This window comes from Aulonocara stuartgranti (genome assembly GCF_965226115.1).
Source record: "Aulonocara stuartgranti genome assembly, chromosome: 6".
Taxonomy (NCBI): domain Eukaryota; kingdom Metazoa; phylum Chordata; class Actinopteri; order Cichliformes; family Cichlidae; genus Aulonocara; species Aulonocara stuartgranti.
Genome location: NC_138944.1, coordinates 15,601,440 through 15,617,816, shown reverse-complemented (window position 1 = coordinate 15,617,816; position 16,377 = coordinate 15,601,440). Strand labels below are relative to the sequence as shown.

General features: G+C 38.6%; 1 protein-coding gene across 2 annotated transcripts; it reads left to right on the top strand.

Annotated features, from left to right (window-relative positions):
- The first annotated feature begins 41 nt into the window (after positions 1–41).
- Positions 42–15,161, top strand: LOC309708612 (phosphoribosyl pyrophosphate synthase-associated protein 1-like). Of its 2 annotated transcripts, XM_082536814.1 has the most exons (11): positions 42–774; positions 2,883–2,935; positions 3,031–3,097; positions 4,396–4,568; positions 5,562–5,677; positions 5,802–5,857; positions 8,868–9,013; positions 9,871–9,912; positions 11,536–11,606; positions 11,930–12,076; positions 14,663–15,161. In XM_082536814.1, exons 1-11 carry the CDS (start codon positions 611–613, stop codon positions 14,819–14,821), a joined length of 1,194 nt encoding a protein of 397 aa, XP_082392940.1. In that variant the 5' UTR covers positions 42–610; the 3' UTR covers positions 14,822–15,161. The 2 variants fall into 2 exon arrangements, with proteins under 2 accessions (XP_082392940.1, XP_082392941.1); XM_082536815.1 differs by lacking the exon at positions 9,871–9,912 and having other exon boundaries at positions 43–774.
- The last annotated feature ends 1,216 nt before the right edge of the window (positions 15,162–16,377 follow it).

Below are 16,377 nucleotides of genomic sequence, written 5' to 3'. Positions count from 1 at the left end.
GCCTGCTATTTCTAACTTCTTTCTGATTGGGCCTCCAGCTGTCAGTCGCGACTTTCCCACATCCAATGAGCTTGTGCACGTGGCGTTTTTTTGTTACTGCGACGGCTAAGATACAGAAAGTTTTAACGCAGCTACGTTTTAATTATCCGGGCGACGTGTTTGCAGTAGCGGGTTGTTGCTGTACCCAAGGCTGCTTTTGGCACCTTTCAGTTCCCTTAATAGTTTCGAAAAGCAGCGCGTTTGCTCTGAATGCGTCACAACGTAAGTGACCGCATGGAAACGGAGAGCTCAGCTTTCCATCTGCTGTGGACTGTGGTAGAGTGGGGGTTTCTGTGGCGGTTGGCGATTTGTGGGTGGTCGTTGATTCGCTAACGCTAGCGTTGCATCCACATTACACGTGGAGCATGTGCTCTTTGTTGGTGTAGCGTATGTACAGTGTTTTTGGTTGTAGCGTTTTAGTGTTTATTGTATTTTTATTAATTTAAGAATCGTCCGCAAGGCTGAGATCTCAAACGTGCTCGAACTAGATTCAAGTATAGTAGTCGGTTTTCAGCTAAATTGGGCACTTTAAGATAAACAAAACCAGAGCCCACAGTGAGTCCAAACCAACATGCCAGTTAGACGCTTTGGGGGTCACAGGTCTTTGGTTTCTCAGTCTCAGTCCCCAAAGCTGTCCTATGGTTACACGAAAATGAACATTGCCAGAGGTGGCTACCGTGTTTTTTCTGCCAACTCTTCCACCGCATGCACCGAGCTGGCCCAGAAGATAACAGAGTAAGTGAAATTAATAACTGTTGACTAAATGTGTTCGTGTCATTGCAACATATTTAACGATTTAATAACGATGAGTACACAGTCATGTTGATTCGTGTGTGATGTTGACATGGCCTTGCTAGCAAGCCAAGTCTCTGTCAAAACACCACGTTACAGCTGCACGCGTGTGACTTTACGTTGTTTTTAATTCAGTACGACAAAAACAATCACTATTGTGAAAACTGTGGACCAAGGCATGACAATCACACTACTCTCGCCACAAGATGTTGGTGTTACTGCTCAGCGTAGTGTGACCCAGTGTACATGGCCTACATTCGTACATTACGTAATGCATGTTCAAAACATCCTTTTAACACACTTCAAGTTTTATGGCAAATACTGAACCAAAGAATAAAAGCTTTAGAAACGGAGATTAAAAAAAGACTTTGCACTGAACATTTTAAGAAAATCCAATTAAGTGGATATGCATCACCTCATTGTACCTGAAGATGTGACAGTAAATCTGCAAAAGTATTGATGTTTACTTCAACTAAACTGCCTATCTTACTTTTTGATAACTGATTCCAGATGTCACTGCATGCTGTGTAACTATTTAATCAGCTTATTGGCTGTAAAACTTGAATTTATGTATGGTCCAATTTATGTACCTCAATGGTCAACATAACCAAACCTGCCACTTTTCCTAAAAATCATTTTATTTTGAAGTGCTATTACATAGTAACGAAACACTGAGGACGGCACTGTACAGTGAAGTTTTTTTTTTTATTAGCTAATGACAAATCTGTTTTTTTTCTGCAATGAGAGATAAACCTGTCAGTGGTAATCATTGTTACAAAGGGAGTATGCTTTTCAGATCCAGGTCTGTCTTCGAAGTAAGCATGGTATAGATTTACTACTGGGTATTACTGTGATAGGCAAAATACTTAATTGGCTGTGATTCATAGAGCATGTACACGAGGCAGTGTTTCTTTTGGTTAAAAACAAGTGGTTCTCTTACTGTAATTTGAAAGCATCCTTTATTTTTTTGTTGTTTTTGTTTTATTTGTTTTTTTGCTCCTGTAGCCTTGTTAGATAGCCAGATGGAAGTTTCACTTCCCACCCAGTAGGGAGGGGAAAGAATCAAGGTTTCTTAGTTTTCAGTGCTTGGCAAAGTTGCAGGAGATTTTTTTTTAGCCAGATTATGCTTGCGTTTTCATTTTGTGTTTTCTTGGGGAGCAAAGGTTTTAAAAAACAACAGAGAAAATAGAGAGAAAAATATTAATGAATACTGTACTGAATATTTATGCTAACGTGCACTCAGAGGCTGGGTGTGAATACGACTGGAACAAAAGCATCCTTATTTTTATTCTTCCCTGGATGTGATGAAAGGAAAACAACATGCTTGAAACCTTCCCTGGTTAGACAAATATATCTTTCTATGAACGGGAAAAAATGTCCCATATGTTCATCCCCTGTTTTGATTAGGCTACTTTATGGTACTGTCATAACAAAAAATTGAAAAAGTCTGAGATTTATGAATGCAAACAGGGTGAGGCAGCAGTGTAGAGTACAGACTGATGGGTTCTCTGCTTGCATTTTGGCTGTTGCTTTTTGACCTAAATAGCTTCTAGTTAAGATTTCTAAAAAAAAATTTTAAGAACCGCCAACTTATCAGAGCCCAAATTGAGGTGTTTACCTTTGAGACTAACGGTAAAGAAACAAAGTACAATTTTTATGATGTGATCCAGGGGGATAAAGCAAGTAAAGAAATTTTGTCTCACCAGTAAGTTCAAACTTCTAAATTTATATCAGAAAATAGAAAAGGTCAGTTATCAGTGACCAAAATTATTTGTTAATTAAATGTATTTCTTAAAATCATTTAAGAAACTGATCATTTCACCTAGATAAATGGATTTTGACACACACGATGTTGATAGCCAAAATATAAGGTTTATTTCCACACAATAATGTAATAATTTTAAACTTTAGTTCTTGAAGTTCTTCAGATGGAGAGCTATCAAACTGCTGGGCAGAAAATAGTGTCTTAGTACAAAAATAATATTTACACGCTTCAGTTAGTGCAGTACACCAAGGTATGTTTTTTTAACTCTGTTTTTTTTTCCCCCCAGGCGTTTGGGGGTGGAGTTGGGCAAGTCAGTGGTTTATCAAGAGTCAGATTCAGGTGAGGCCAAGCATTTAATGTCAAATATTAATGAACTATGGTTTCCTGTTGCCACAGTAACTCATGAATACATAAAAACTGTGCTTTTTATTCAGAGACTAGAGTGGATGTGAAAGAATCCGTCCGTGGACAAGACATCTTTATCATTCAGACCATTCCCAGGTGAGACAGATGTCTTTAGCAAAAAAAAAGAAAAATGATTCATCTTTTAAAGGTAGTATTTGGTGTTCTTAAATGTCTATCATCCAGCGACACCAATATTGAGCTAGAAAAAACAAAAGGACAAACAAATGAAAAAAGCTTAGATTAGCTTGAAAAGTTAGCTGGTTTTGACCATGTCTGCATGACATTGAGTTGTTGAGATGCTTAGGCAAACCTAATAAAGTGGCCAGTGAATGTATATGTTTTACAAGAAGTGAGAGTGAACGGTTGGCTGGATTAGGTGGAACCGAAAAAGATGACTCCAAATGAGTGCAAATGTATCACTTTCTGTTGGATATGTAAATGACCAATTAACTGTAAACACATCAGCTAAGACAACTTTATGCTTTGATAAAATAATAAAGTTCTGATTAGACACAACTCTTAATCTATTTATTTAATGTTCTAAAGTACTTTATTACTGAACTCAGAGTGTTTTCAAAGTTTAATGTTATAAGCACGTGCCCTTTATGCAACACAATAACATGGCCAGCTTTTTAAAATCTAGATATGACCTCAGATAGTTACTAGGAATTCTAACAGGAGTCGAAGCATATCTATTTTTGTGCTGTGACTCAGTTAAGTTTGCCTTTTCATGTCATGTGAGGTGAGTTTTCCACCTTGTTTGTCATTCTTTTGCTATGACAAAAAGACTGGCTCTAAAAAAACAACCAGAGGTATTCAGTGTTGTCGAGTTCTAGCGCTTCTCCTATTGAGTGTGCACAGAGGCAGCAGATAAGTCACCTGCCTATCTACATGTTGTGTCTTGCCATCAAAAACAAAAAACAAAAGTAGTCAAACTGGTCTAATAATAATATAAATAACTTTCCTGACAGTCGTCATCACAGCACAGTTTTGATTTGTAGTTACTATAGATCATCTGTTAGACCTTTTCTTACGTGCGAATGTTTTTCCTGAGTCAAACTTGTCATTTACGTTAGCTGACTTTTAAAGCTGTTCTTCTCTCCGGGTTCACAGGAAAAACCTGTTTCGATGGTGCAGGTTATTTGTAAACGATGCAAATAAAATAAAAAAGTGAACCTTTGTTCAGATACAGTGGTGTTTGCACTGTCTGTGGACGTGATGTTTGCAAACAAATGTTTAATGGCAGACCGAACAGTCTCTTTCATCTCATAATTATAAAGCATCGTTCTGTATTTTTTGTCCCTAGATTCAATATTCCATACCCGTACCTTACAGTCCGTGGCACCTGATATGGTCTCTTATGTCTTTCTTTCTTTTGATGTTGTGTTGCTCAGAGATGTCAACACAGCTGTCATGGAGCTGCTTGTTATGGCTTATGCCCTAAAGACGTCCTGTGCCAAGAACATCATCGGGGTCATTCCCTACTTTCCTTACAGCAAGCAGTGCAAGATGAGGAAGAGAGGCTCCATTGTCTGCAAGCTGCTAGCATCCATGTTAGCTAAAGCTGGTATATACGCTGTTCTCAATTCCTTTGTCATCATGTTTTTTTATACCCAGTAAAAGAAAGTGCAGATTAAAGTCAACAAACAGTCAATGACACTAAAAGTAGGAGGGGAGGTACATTATAACTGTAGCTTGAATAGTTAATATTGTTTTAGTAGTGATGCTTTATCAGGACCAGGTTGAATTAGTTGGTTTTTTTTTTTTCCCAGTCTGACTCAGTTTTTACTCCTCAGCCGTAAAAGGCCTGCGGGGGATTGTCGTCATCCTGCTGGCTAGGCGGGTGGCGTGGACACCCATGTTTTTGAATGCGATAACTTGAGAACGAGGAGGAGTCTTGTCTTGCCTGCTTACTGGGCCTGAAGACAAGATTTGTTGACCTTTTAAAATGGTTGAAAATGTAAATTAAAAAAAAAAGTCAAAAGGTGAATAAACGTGATACTTTGTTGCCTGTTTCCATTCATGTTTGTTTTTTAGCACAATAACCTATAGCAGTTAGTGTTTTTGCAGGATTCATAGGATGGTCTTCTGCCAGAATGTTATTCAGTGTCTAGTTTTTCAGTATGTTCCTGGTCTTGCTCAGTCATACTGTTTATGCTTCTTCCAAAGTGCCAAATGGCAAACAAATACCAGCAAGTTGGTAGAAACAATCTTCCTGTGTGATTATAAGTCAGCCACTAGAAGTTGTGAAATCGACAAATGTTTCAAAATTTGTGCAGTATGTACAGGCTTAGGGATGTAAGAAACTGTACATGTAAATGTATTGTTTTACAAAACGTCCTACCTTTTTATTGTTAATTCCATTTGCTTATTTCAGTTGTCTTAGTTCACTGTGCTTAAAACCAATGATTTAATAATTTGCGAAGCTATCAACTTATAAACAAATCAAAATGTTATTTTTCTGTCACCAATCTTGAAGAGCTTTAATTTCATGCTACAGGCATTTCTGAAACTATATAATCTCACACACATAAACATATGTTATGTGTTTGTACTGCAGGGCTAACTCACATCATCACTATGGATCTTCACCAGAAAGAAATCCAAGGCTTTTTTAACTTCCCTGTTGACAACCTGAGAGCTTCCCCTTTCCTCATCCAGTACATTCAAGAGGAGGTTAGGTTGCTTTATACCGTAGGCTCAACAAGATGTGCCTCCTCATCAAACATACACACAAATAGTGTTTTACTGTTATGTATAAATGGTTAGAGGTCAAGAGTGTTTTTTTTTTTCTCTTCAGATCCCAAATTACAGAAATGCTGTCATTGTTGCAAAGTCCCCCTCGGCTGCTAAGAGGTAATTTGGCAAGTCTGACAATGCCGATATCTTTAAAGTTGCTATTATGAAATGCATTAGTACTGTTTCTCTTGTCTAAGGAGCTTGGAAAGCTGTTTCTCTTGACTTTTTTTGCCTTAAAGTGTTACCCTTTGTGAGCTAGAAAAAAATCAGATAAAAGCTACACACACACCTTAGTACTCAAAATGTAAAAACTGAATTAATGGTGCAGCCAGGTTTTTATAAACTGTAGGATGTTTTCAAGCACGAGGTTCTTCCTCATACTTGAGTCTTGTGCTCAAAGTCACATGGATACTAAAGTCCCTATAGGGGCCTGCCTGGTGTGTGGGTCCTTCTGTTAATATACTGTGAAAGCTAGTCCAGTAAGCAGCTTACATAACTAACCTATTGAAACCTTTTCATCCTTTTATGATCTTCTTAATGTTTCAGGTGTTCACTACATGCACTGTGCACAATTCTCTTCAGAGCAAGCACGTTCCACAGTTTTTGCCATTGTCACAGACTGAATTGTGTAGTAGCTTTATTAAATCATGACTGCTGTTAGTTGCATTCACAGAACATGACATCCTTTTTTTTTTTTTTTTTTTTGTTAAAGAAAAAAAAAATCACTAATCATAGGTTTACCAATCATAGCAATCATAGGTTTCGGAGCTATTAACACTGTGGGCCTGCACCATTTGATTGCTTTGCTCATGTATGAACATACTGGCATGTATGCTAATTTAAGAAAGTAATATTAAAACATATTTATTAGGGGTGCAACGATACACAAAATTCACGGTTCGGTTCGATACTTTGGTGTCACGGTTCGATATTTTTTCGATACAAAAAAATGTTCATGCATTTTTAATTTGTCATTTATTAAAATTATAAATATATATTTTAACTCAAAAGTACAGTTTTTAAATTTAACCCTAACCCTTGTGCGTGTTTTTTATTTTGACAGCGAATGCACACCTGCGGACCACTTATGTGCAGCCCTGGTTATTTAGCTCATCATATCGCAGCCACAGAAATTCTTTTGTCCATGAAACCATAAAGCTGCACTTTCTTTTTGCCTTATAGTCTGATTTGTCATAACTTCTCCGTTTTGTGGTAAGCTTTTCTTTGGCTGTCACTTCTTCACCCTGACCTGTCTTATTTGGCTCAGCAGAACTGAAATGCTTTTACACGCTCACTCACATAAGCTCAGCGATTCTCTGCGCGATCAACCTCTCACATGTGTAAGCTGCGGGAGATTTCACTTGTCATGTTTGCATAGTAAGCTAACGATTAATAAGACGATGTCAGAGGAATTGGTGCACAAATTATCATCACTCACAGATCAGTGCTGTCGCTCTCTATACACAGTTCGCACGATTGCAAAGTGAAAGCAAAAAAAACAAGCGCAAATTCAAACGCGATTTCAATATGTCACATATTGACAGTGGCTCACCGATGCCAATGACATAATTACCCAGCTACATTTCCAAAAGAATGCAAAAGCATTGACATATATTTTTCCTACAATAGCCCGACGGGCAGGGTAGCCCGACTGAAAAAAATCGCTAGCTCCAGGACGTCGGGCTAGCGATATTGCAAGCCCTGTATCTGATTGAGGAATCACTCATCTTTGGAAAAGAGAGTTTATTACAGAGAAATGGCTCTTTCCAAAATAAAAGCTATACTATCCGCTTCTTCTGGGCTATATTCTCAGCAGCATAAGGAGAATCATGTGCTAACAGCTGTCTAAATGACTCTGCTAAAGTTAGTAGCATGCTTGCTTTTTTTTGTCTGCTTCCACTTGTCTTTGCACTAGGATGATGTCGGCGTAAATGTGCAGTCATATTCGTTGTGTTCCCACTAGTGCTTTCAGGTTAATCTCGTTGAAATGACCTTAACGCCACAACACGGCAAATCTCCGTTAACGAGCTACCGCCGATCGCCCCGTGCATGGGGCTAGATGGCCAACACGTTAACGAGCTAACTGCGCTAACACACTAGTTCACACCAATGTAATTGAGCATTGCATGGCACATCCAACATACTGTTTTACTTTAGTCCATGACTCGCTTACCTTCAGGGTCATACGTCACATGAAACCCAAAATAATTCCAAACGCCAGATCTGAATGAGGTTCAATTTGCCTGTTGCAAGTAGAGCTTAACTTCTGTCTCGCTAGCTTGCCCTGCGCTCTTCCTTCTGACTATGCTGTCTGTGTTGAGCGCTCAGTGGATCTGCGCTCGACAGTGCAGCCTAGGCGGAGTAGTCGAACACAGATTCACTGAGCGCTCAACACAGACAGCATCGTCAGAAGGAAAATTGATAAAATAAATTACAAATGTTGTATTGTTCGATACATATGCGTACCGAACCGAAAGCACTGTATCGAACGGTTCAATATCGATACGAATATCGTTGCACCCCTAATATTTATGGTTCTTCTTTGCATGCTACATATTAATTGTGCAAGACAAAGCAATCACCTACAGGCTCTGTTAGCATTACAGTTACTTGTTTAAAGACATGCATGACAGCACATTCCAGTAACCCCCATGTGCCACTGCACTTAAAATTGTTTAGCAAAGTTTATTTGCAAATGATAACATACACATAACAAAGACTTAATGTCGATGTTCATTTTGTGATCAGCTACTACACATATATGACTTGTAAGGATCTGAATGTTATAAAAATAATTCCCAACACTATAAATGCAATATACATGTTAACGATCTTGGTGCTCTAGGGGTTTTTTTTATAGTAACTTTCAAGCAATGGGAATAAGAAGAACTGAGCTGAAAGTGAAAGTGTGGACAAGCTAGAGACTAAATTAAGAAACAAAAGAATGCCTAACGCTTGTATGGCCTCCTAATTGTGCTTTTGTGTTTTCAGTATACCACTTTTTCTTTGTTGGTGTAATCTCTGTCCTTTGCAAACTTCTTTCTGCTCTCTTTTCTCTGTGTATTTTTTATGTGTTGTTTTTGTCAGTTTCTTTGACATTGTGTGTCTGCATGTTTGTCTGTCCTAGAGCTCAGTCTTATGCTGAGAGGCTGCGACTTGGGCTGGCAGTGATACACGGAGAGGCCCACCACTCAGAGTCTGATATGGCTGATGGTCGACATTCTCCCCCTTTGTCTCGTGCTATCACAGGACACACTGGCCTGGAGCTACCATGTAAGATAAATGGCGCAAACCTATCTGTATCTGTTGTTGTTGCTTTTCTTTCTTTCTTTTTTTTTCTTGAAGCCTTGATGGTCATTTACAGGTATTATAATTTTACTGAGAAAGGAAACTGTTTTATTACTAACTCTGTTTTTTGTTACTGTCTGTCTTTAGAAAAATTCATTTTTATTTTCATGTTGATTGTTAGAAAGCTTCCACAAGCTCCCTGTTCCTGTTTTGATTCTTTGCCAAGACACCAGCAGTGTTCTTTTAATGTTTGACTTCCTCAATTCTTACCTTCGTGTGCATAATAATCATGAGAGCTGCCCTGTAAAACAGCGCTGGCAGAGTCCTGACTGAGAGGCTCTCCCATTGCGTATTATTTATTTTGACCACTAACTCAATGGTATATTTCAGGTTTAAAACATTGTGTTTTCAAACATGACATTTTCAGTAAGAATATAACGTTTTCCCAAAAGCTTGCAGGCCAGCTCTGCCTCAGACATTGTTATAACCACCTGTGAAATATTGCAGGTGCTACCTGCCACCGTCGCTTCCTTCATTTCAGCGCCAGATTTATTTCCCTCATCTCATTCCACCCTATGTACTCTCCTTCCAGCTAAACCATCTCCCCCGTTCTCCCGCCTCAACTTGGAAATATGTCAGCAATATCTTTTTGCTGTCTCCAGCAAGGGCTGAATCTGACTCTTCTTATGTCATCTCCCCCAATTTCACTTTGCATTGATTACATAAAATGTCAGACCTTCTAAGTCTGCTCTGAGTTTTTAGAATAATTTTTTGGGAGGGGTAATTTAATTATTTGTCTAACCATGCCATAATGTTTTGTACCATCCTATCCTTTTCCACAGCAAGCAGCAGACAGGTCCCATTCCCTGGGATAGAGCTTCCAAGTATGATAATATTGCCTGAATCCACTCTTGCCTCCTATTGATTGTTTATGCTTCCCTGCATGGAGTGACAGTGAGTTGCTGAAGGCTTCCACTTCTAAGTGGTGCTGGTCACCTGTAGAACCTGAATGAGCTTTCCTCTTTTTAGGATTAAATCACTATTTTTTCCTATCACACACTGTTCTGAAAGATGAATACGGCATTTCAAATTGACGTTAATGAAACCAGTTGGTGCAGCAAAAGAAGGGTTATACCCCATACCATGTCAACATTAAATACTGTGAGTCATTTTTTGACCTACAAAGTTATTTACAGTGAATTTCACATACACTGAGTGAAATGCACTGTCTTGATATTCATCTTTGAGCCACAGTGTCTCATGAGTGATCATGGTAATTGCTGGAAGCCTTCGTTTTTGCATCATCTGTTAAAATAATATCGATTCTTATAAAATTAATAATCGTTACCCGAGTGAGAAACTCTTAAATTTCTGATATTATGAATAAAGTATTAAATTATGGGCTGAAGAAAAGCCTCTAGGCCAGGGATAGGCAACTCCAGGCCTCGAGTGACGGTGTCCTGCAGGTTTTAGATATCACCCTGGGTCAACACACGCCTGAATCAAATGATTAGTTCATTACCAGGCCTCTGGAGAACTTCATTACATGTTGAGGAGGCCATTTAGCAATTTGAATCAGCTGTATTTGACCAAGGACACATCTAAAACCTGCAGGACACCGGGACTCAAGGCCTGGAGTTGCCCACCCCTGCTCTAGGCATATTAGCATTTTAGTGTTAACTCAAAACTATTGTTCATTTATTGCTTAACGTGAAAGAAATCCTGACAAACAATAACACCACCCTTTGATAGTTATGTTTTGCACTGTGATTACATCCTCTTGTTTCAAGTTTCTGTTTTTGAGTTTTAGGTGTCAGATTCTGCGTGATTCTTTCTGTCCAAAACGTCTAAATAGTATTAAGACTTTAGTTTCATGACTTCCTTCTCAATCCAGAAATAACTATTTTAAAATGTATATTTTGCACAGTAGCCTTTGTACATCTGATTTTTGACATTATTGGGATTTCCACGTGGGAAACGCAACAAATAAGACGTGTTGAGTTCTAGACCTGAATCACTTGTTGCTTGAAATCCCTTCAGGTACATTTTAATGTTATGTTTGGGTTGAGCAACTTAAATTTCCGATGACCCTTAGTGAATCTCCAAGATGAACCTTTTTATATTCTTATGGTTGTAAATAGTGTTTTGGATTACAAATAAGAATCGATTCTGGTCTGTTTTCAAAGGGAAACCCAGTTCTGCAGTCATATCTACCACTGTACCAAAAGCAGCTGTACGTCTTGGTTTGGATTTAGTTGGAAGCACAAATGTGAAAACTGTGGAATTATATATTTTGCCAAAATCTTAACAGTTTGAATGGTACTGTGGTAGCTGAAGCTTATTGGGTTAAAGCTGTCTGCATGGTGTTTGCAGGTTTTAACCAAATCCCTTCTCACCAAATGTTCATTAACTTTACTTCATTCCAATAAGCTTCCTCTGATTTGGGTTAAAAGAAAAGACCCGTCTTTTTTTCCAGAGAGCAATGCTAATATTTTTGTGTCTTTTAGTGATGATGGCAAAGGAGAAGCCCCCTATCAGTGTTGTTGGCGACGTAGGAGGCCGAATTGCCATCATTGTTGTAAGAGCTCTAAGTTTTATGTGATTATCTTAAAACTACTATTTTAACTGAATAATGGCATCTCATACATCTATGTATTGGTAGGAAACAGCTTTAGTGGGGGGTTTATAAAAAAGTGCAGTGTGATCATATCTTTTCCGTGTTCAGAATCTATTGTTAATTTTCAATAAATTAACAATAAATAATCATCTTTCCAATAAAGGATTTCAAATATGGTTAGTAATGCCACTGCATAAGCTACAGGGGAAAGGCTTCTTTTTGTTTACACCAAAATGTAAATGCTGAAATTCAGTTTTTGTCTGTATGTGTGGGCTTTTTCTTAGGATGATATTATAGACGATGTGGAAGACTTTGTTGCAGCAGCAGAAATTCTGAAGGAGAGGGGAGCCTACAAGATCTACGTCATGGCTACACATGGCTTGCTGTCAGCAGAGGCTCCGAGACTAATAGAAGAATCTGCTATTGATGAGGTAAAATAATGTGCACTTGGTATAATTGATTATAATTACCCGTTACTGACATTAACTTTTAGCAGTCCATGGAAACGCATCAGCATTAGAGATCTGCTGTACTCTTTCTGTAAAAGTAAAATTAATGGGTGAAAAATTTCACAGCCAAACCTTTGAAGCAGTCTCATCCTAGGTATGCACTCACTGGCCACTTTATTAGGTACACACATTCATTCAACACTACTGTCTAATCAGCCAAGCACATGGCCGTGTCTCAGTGTGTTTAGGCATGTAAACTTGGTCAAGATGACCTGCTGAATTTCAAACTGGGCATCAAACAGGTGATTTAATGATTTAAGTGATAGAATGGTTGGTGGTGCCAGATTTGCTCATCTGTTTTTCAGAAATTGCTCATCTACTGACATCTTCCTCTTCTCTGGGAGAGAATGCTTTATTGATGTCAAAGGAAAATGGCCAAACTGATTTACACCTCGGTTTCTGCTGCGTCACTGGAGCGTTAGGGTCAGAATTCAGTGTAAACATGAAAGCGTGGCTCCATTCTGCATCGTTTCAAAGCGGGTAGTGGTGATGTTTATGGTGTGGGGAATAATTGCTTGGCATACTTAGAGCTGCAAGTTAATGTTGCTTGTTACAAATGTATCTAATTATCCCAAACTGGTTTCTAGAATGTCACAGTGAGTTCATGTAGGGGTGGGCGGTATAAACTGTATACGGTAGAAACGATATAAATTTGACCAACGGCAGAGATTTTGACTATACCGCTCTACCGCGATAGCACATGTTGATGGTGTCACCCAGCTGTGCCTGTTTTGGTCGAAAACATTGCAACGGCTGCAAACAACATCATCTGCAAATTATGCCGGGCGACAGTAATAGCAAAGAGACGAAGCACTTTTGGAATATGGGGAAAGCCAAAAACTGCGCTTCCTCCACTTCTGTACCATTAATTCATTAGTGCTGAATTCTCGCGCAGCTGCTCTATTCCCATGTTGTTGCAGTATATTCTGCCATGCAATTGCATTTGTCCCTAACCACCAGAAACCCTCACGTGAACTTTTATCGAGTGGTAAAAAGTTTGTAGCACATTATTATTTACCAGCTAGTTTGACTTCAGTAACCTTACAAAAGTCACTGCTGTTTAGTTTTCTGTCTTTATTTATGTTGGAAGTGATAGCAGAGCTGTACGTTGTAATTTTTTCAAAAATCTCTCAGTCAGAACATGGTATATCATGTTTAGGTGGAAGCTAGCGAGCTAACTTCCTGCTAACTTCTAACTCCGTTGAATTTAATAAATTCTGTTTTCATGGATGCCTGGATGTTAAACTTAATTGTTACACCTGGTAAAGCAGCAACGCCGATCATTTTATTAAAGATGAAAGAATTTAGACAGTTTTTAACTGCAAGGCTCCGCAAGGCTCCTGACTACGGCAGCCGTAATGCTCCAACAATCCATCAAGCGGTGCGCCTTCATAGCTTACCAAAGTTGTACTAAAACATTTTTGACAAATTTCTGCGCGCCGTTTGCCACATAAAATCGGTTCGCGGTCAGTAAGCACAACCAGAATTCATACATAAGGCACACTGTCGATTTTTGAGAAAGTTAAAGGATTTTGAGTGTGCCTTATAGTGTGTAAAATATGTTATACAGAAGAAAAGAATATATCACGATATATATTGTTACCGCACATGCTTCAAATTATACCGTGATATGGATTTTAGGCCATATCACCCAGCCCTAAGTTCATACTCTCAAATGGCCTCCATAGCCACGAAATCTTTATTTAATACAGCACTTTTTGGATGTGGAATGGGAGCTTCTCATCATAGATGTGCAGCTGACAAATCTGCAGCAACTGTGAGATGTCATCATATCAATATGGGCCAAAATCTTTGAGGAATGTTTCTAGAACCTTGTTAAATCTATGCGACAAAGAACTAAGGCACTTCTGAAGGAAGTAGGAATCAAATGGTAAATGGCCTGTATTTATATAGCGCTTTACTAGTCCCTAAGGACCCCAAAGCGCTTTACACATCCAGTCATCCACCCATTCACACACACATTCACACACTGGTGATGGCAAGCTACATTGTGGCCACAGCCACCCTGGGGCGCACTGACAGTACTAGCAGGTTGCAGCTAATAAAGTGTGTGGTGATGTCCATCTACTATATGTCTAATGAGATGTATTCCTTCCCAAAAAGGGAAATTAACAATCATAATGTTTTGTGTATATTAAATCTTTATTTGTTCATCTTTTTATGCTTTCATGCTTGGGTGTTGTTTTGTGTTATAGCTTAAGAAAGAACAAAGCTCGAGAGTTGGGGTGAAAGAATTGCTTTTAGTCATAACAAACGTTAAAAATGAAAAATACAATTTTATTAACATGTATGTGTAAACATGCAATTACAAGATGTAATAACATTTGACACACACAAACAAAAAAATTGAAAATGCACTACTAAAGAAAGCTGCATTTATCCTTAACTTCCTGTGTTGTTAAATAATAGAAAATGTAAGATTGTGGTTCAAAAAAACCTGTGTACCTGTGTGAAATACAGCAATAAAAGGGTACATTGTGCTTTTAGGTGGTGGTGACCAACACTGTTCCCCATGAGGTCCAGAAGCTTCAGTGTCCAAAAATCAAAACCGTGGACGTCAGTATGATCCTGGCTGAGGCGATCAGACGCATCCACAATGGAGAATCCATGGCCTATCTGTTCCGCAACATTGCTATGGACGACTGAGGCAACACACACGTACATTTAGGCTACATCATTCGTAAGCACATACACTGAGGACCAATCCAGTTTGCTTTAAGCTCGGCTTTTAAGCTGTTACAGTTGGTTTTCCTGTTAATCCTTAGAGAATAACTGACTCCGTGTACTGTATGTTACATATGAAACTCAGACTTTGCTTTATTTCTCATTTTTGTTACACAGAAGAACTTTACACACTACTCAATGGTTTCACTTCGCTAATGTGTCTTTCATGCAGTCTTGACAACATAAATGTCACAAATGATGTATCACGTGGACCCTCTCATTACACTGTAGCGTTTGGCAAATAAAGCTGTTCTTCATGGGGCTTTTTTATGTTTATTTTTTATCTCTATTTATTTTTTTGATGCCATCTTGATTCAGAATGATAAATGCTAATAACTGGGTGGGGAAGTAAAGCGCTACACCACATCTGGCATTTTCATATACATTCATTTGTATTTTAGATGTGTGAAGATTTTTGTGGAACTGCCAGAAAACTACAGTAAAGCCGCTTCACACCTGAACTGAAACTCTCGGTAGCAGTTTCAGTCACTGTTCAGGCGGCTGTTTTTGTGAAGCATGGAAAAGCATGAAGTACCCACCTGCAGTTAGTTTATAGTACTTCATGATTAATACTTTTACAGTTGTCATATGTGATAACGCACAATACTTAGGAGGAAATGAAATGCAGTCCAGTTAAGGAAGGGGAAAAATGATTTGTGGTTTTGGAGCCAGGCCGTTGAGATTTTCTTTTTTAAAATAAATTCTGCAAATAGAAATCTTTTGCAAGCATTGTAAAGTAAACTAGATGATCAGAATTTCAAGTGTAAAGCAGAAACTTTAATAGTGGATGCTGCTTTTTATTAATTAAAATTGAATATAGTTTTCAGTTTACTTTTTTTCAACATATTTCAAGCAAAGGCAAATTTATAAGTGTGTTACTCATCGAAACATGACATTTTCACATGCGGACACCACGTAGACATTTCGTAATCTTTGTGTTTCTGTCCAAGACCCTGAACTTGTTCTAAACGCCTCAGAGTCACTTCAATCTGCTGAGGAGCTTTGACCAAGTCTAGGAGCAGAGACGTGTTATTGGAAAAAGTCTGAACTGTTTAAATAGTCACCAACCCAGTAAATCTGATCATTTAGCATCAGTAAAGCATTCTCAGTGGGATAATAAAATATGTACATGTATTCTAAAGAGCCTAAGCTATTCCTTGGTGTAAATTAAAGTACAACTCCATGTAACAAGATGACAAAAGCACACACCTGCATGACTGTGAAGCTGTTAGGCCTCCCTTCCTTCGCAAATGAGCAAGAGCAGAGTGCGGAAGAATGTTTAAATGTGGACTGAAAGAGGAACTGCCCACAAACGTTTACCAGGCCACTTCCTCAAATTAAAACAGGAAACTTTGTTCAGTCTAATCTGAATTGGGGGGGGGGGGGGGTGTTCGGACCAGAACTACAACTGTCTCCCAGTTGCATGTAGGGGAACCATGCACAGCTATTTCAGGAACTGCATAATGATCTGCGTTGTC

What these genes read in the sequence shown, in the direction of transcription:
- LOC309708612 (XM_082536814.1), top strand. Translation starts at nt 611, where the DNA reads ATGCCAGTTAGACGCTTTGGGGGTCACAGGTCTTTGGTTTCTCAGTCT. An exon ending in TCCAGTACATTCAAGAGGAG is followed by an intron (nt 5,678 to 5,801) that starts GTTAGGTTGCTT and finishes TTTTCTCTTCAG; the next exon opens with ATCCCAAATTACAGAAATGC. An exon ending in AAGAATCTGCTATTGATGAG is followed by an intron (nt 12,077 to 14,662) that starts GTAAAATAATGT and finishes TTGTGCTTTTAG; the next exon opens with GTGGTGGTGACCAACACTGT.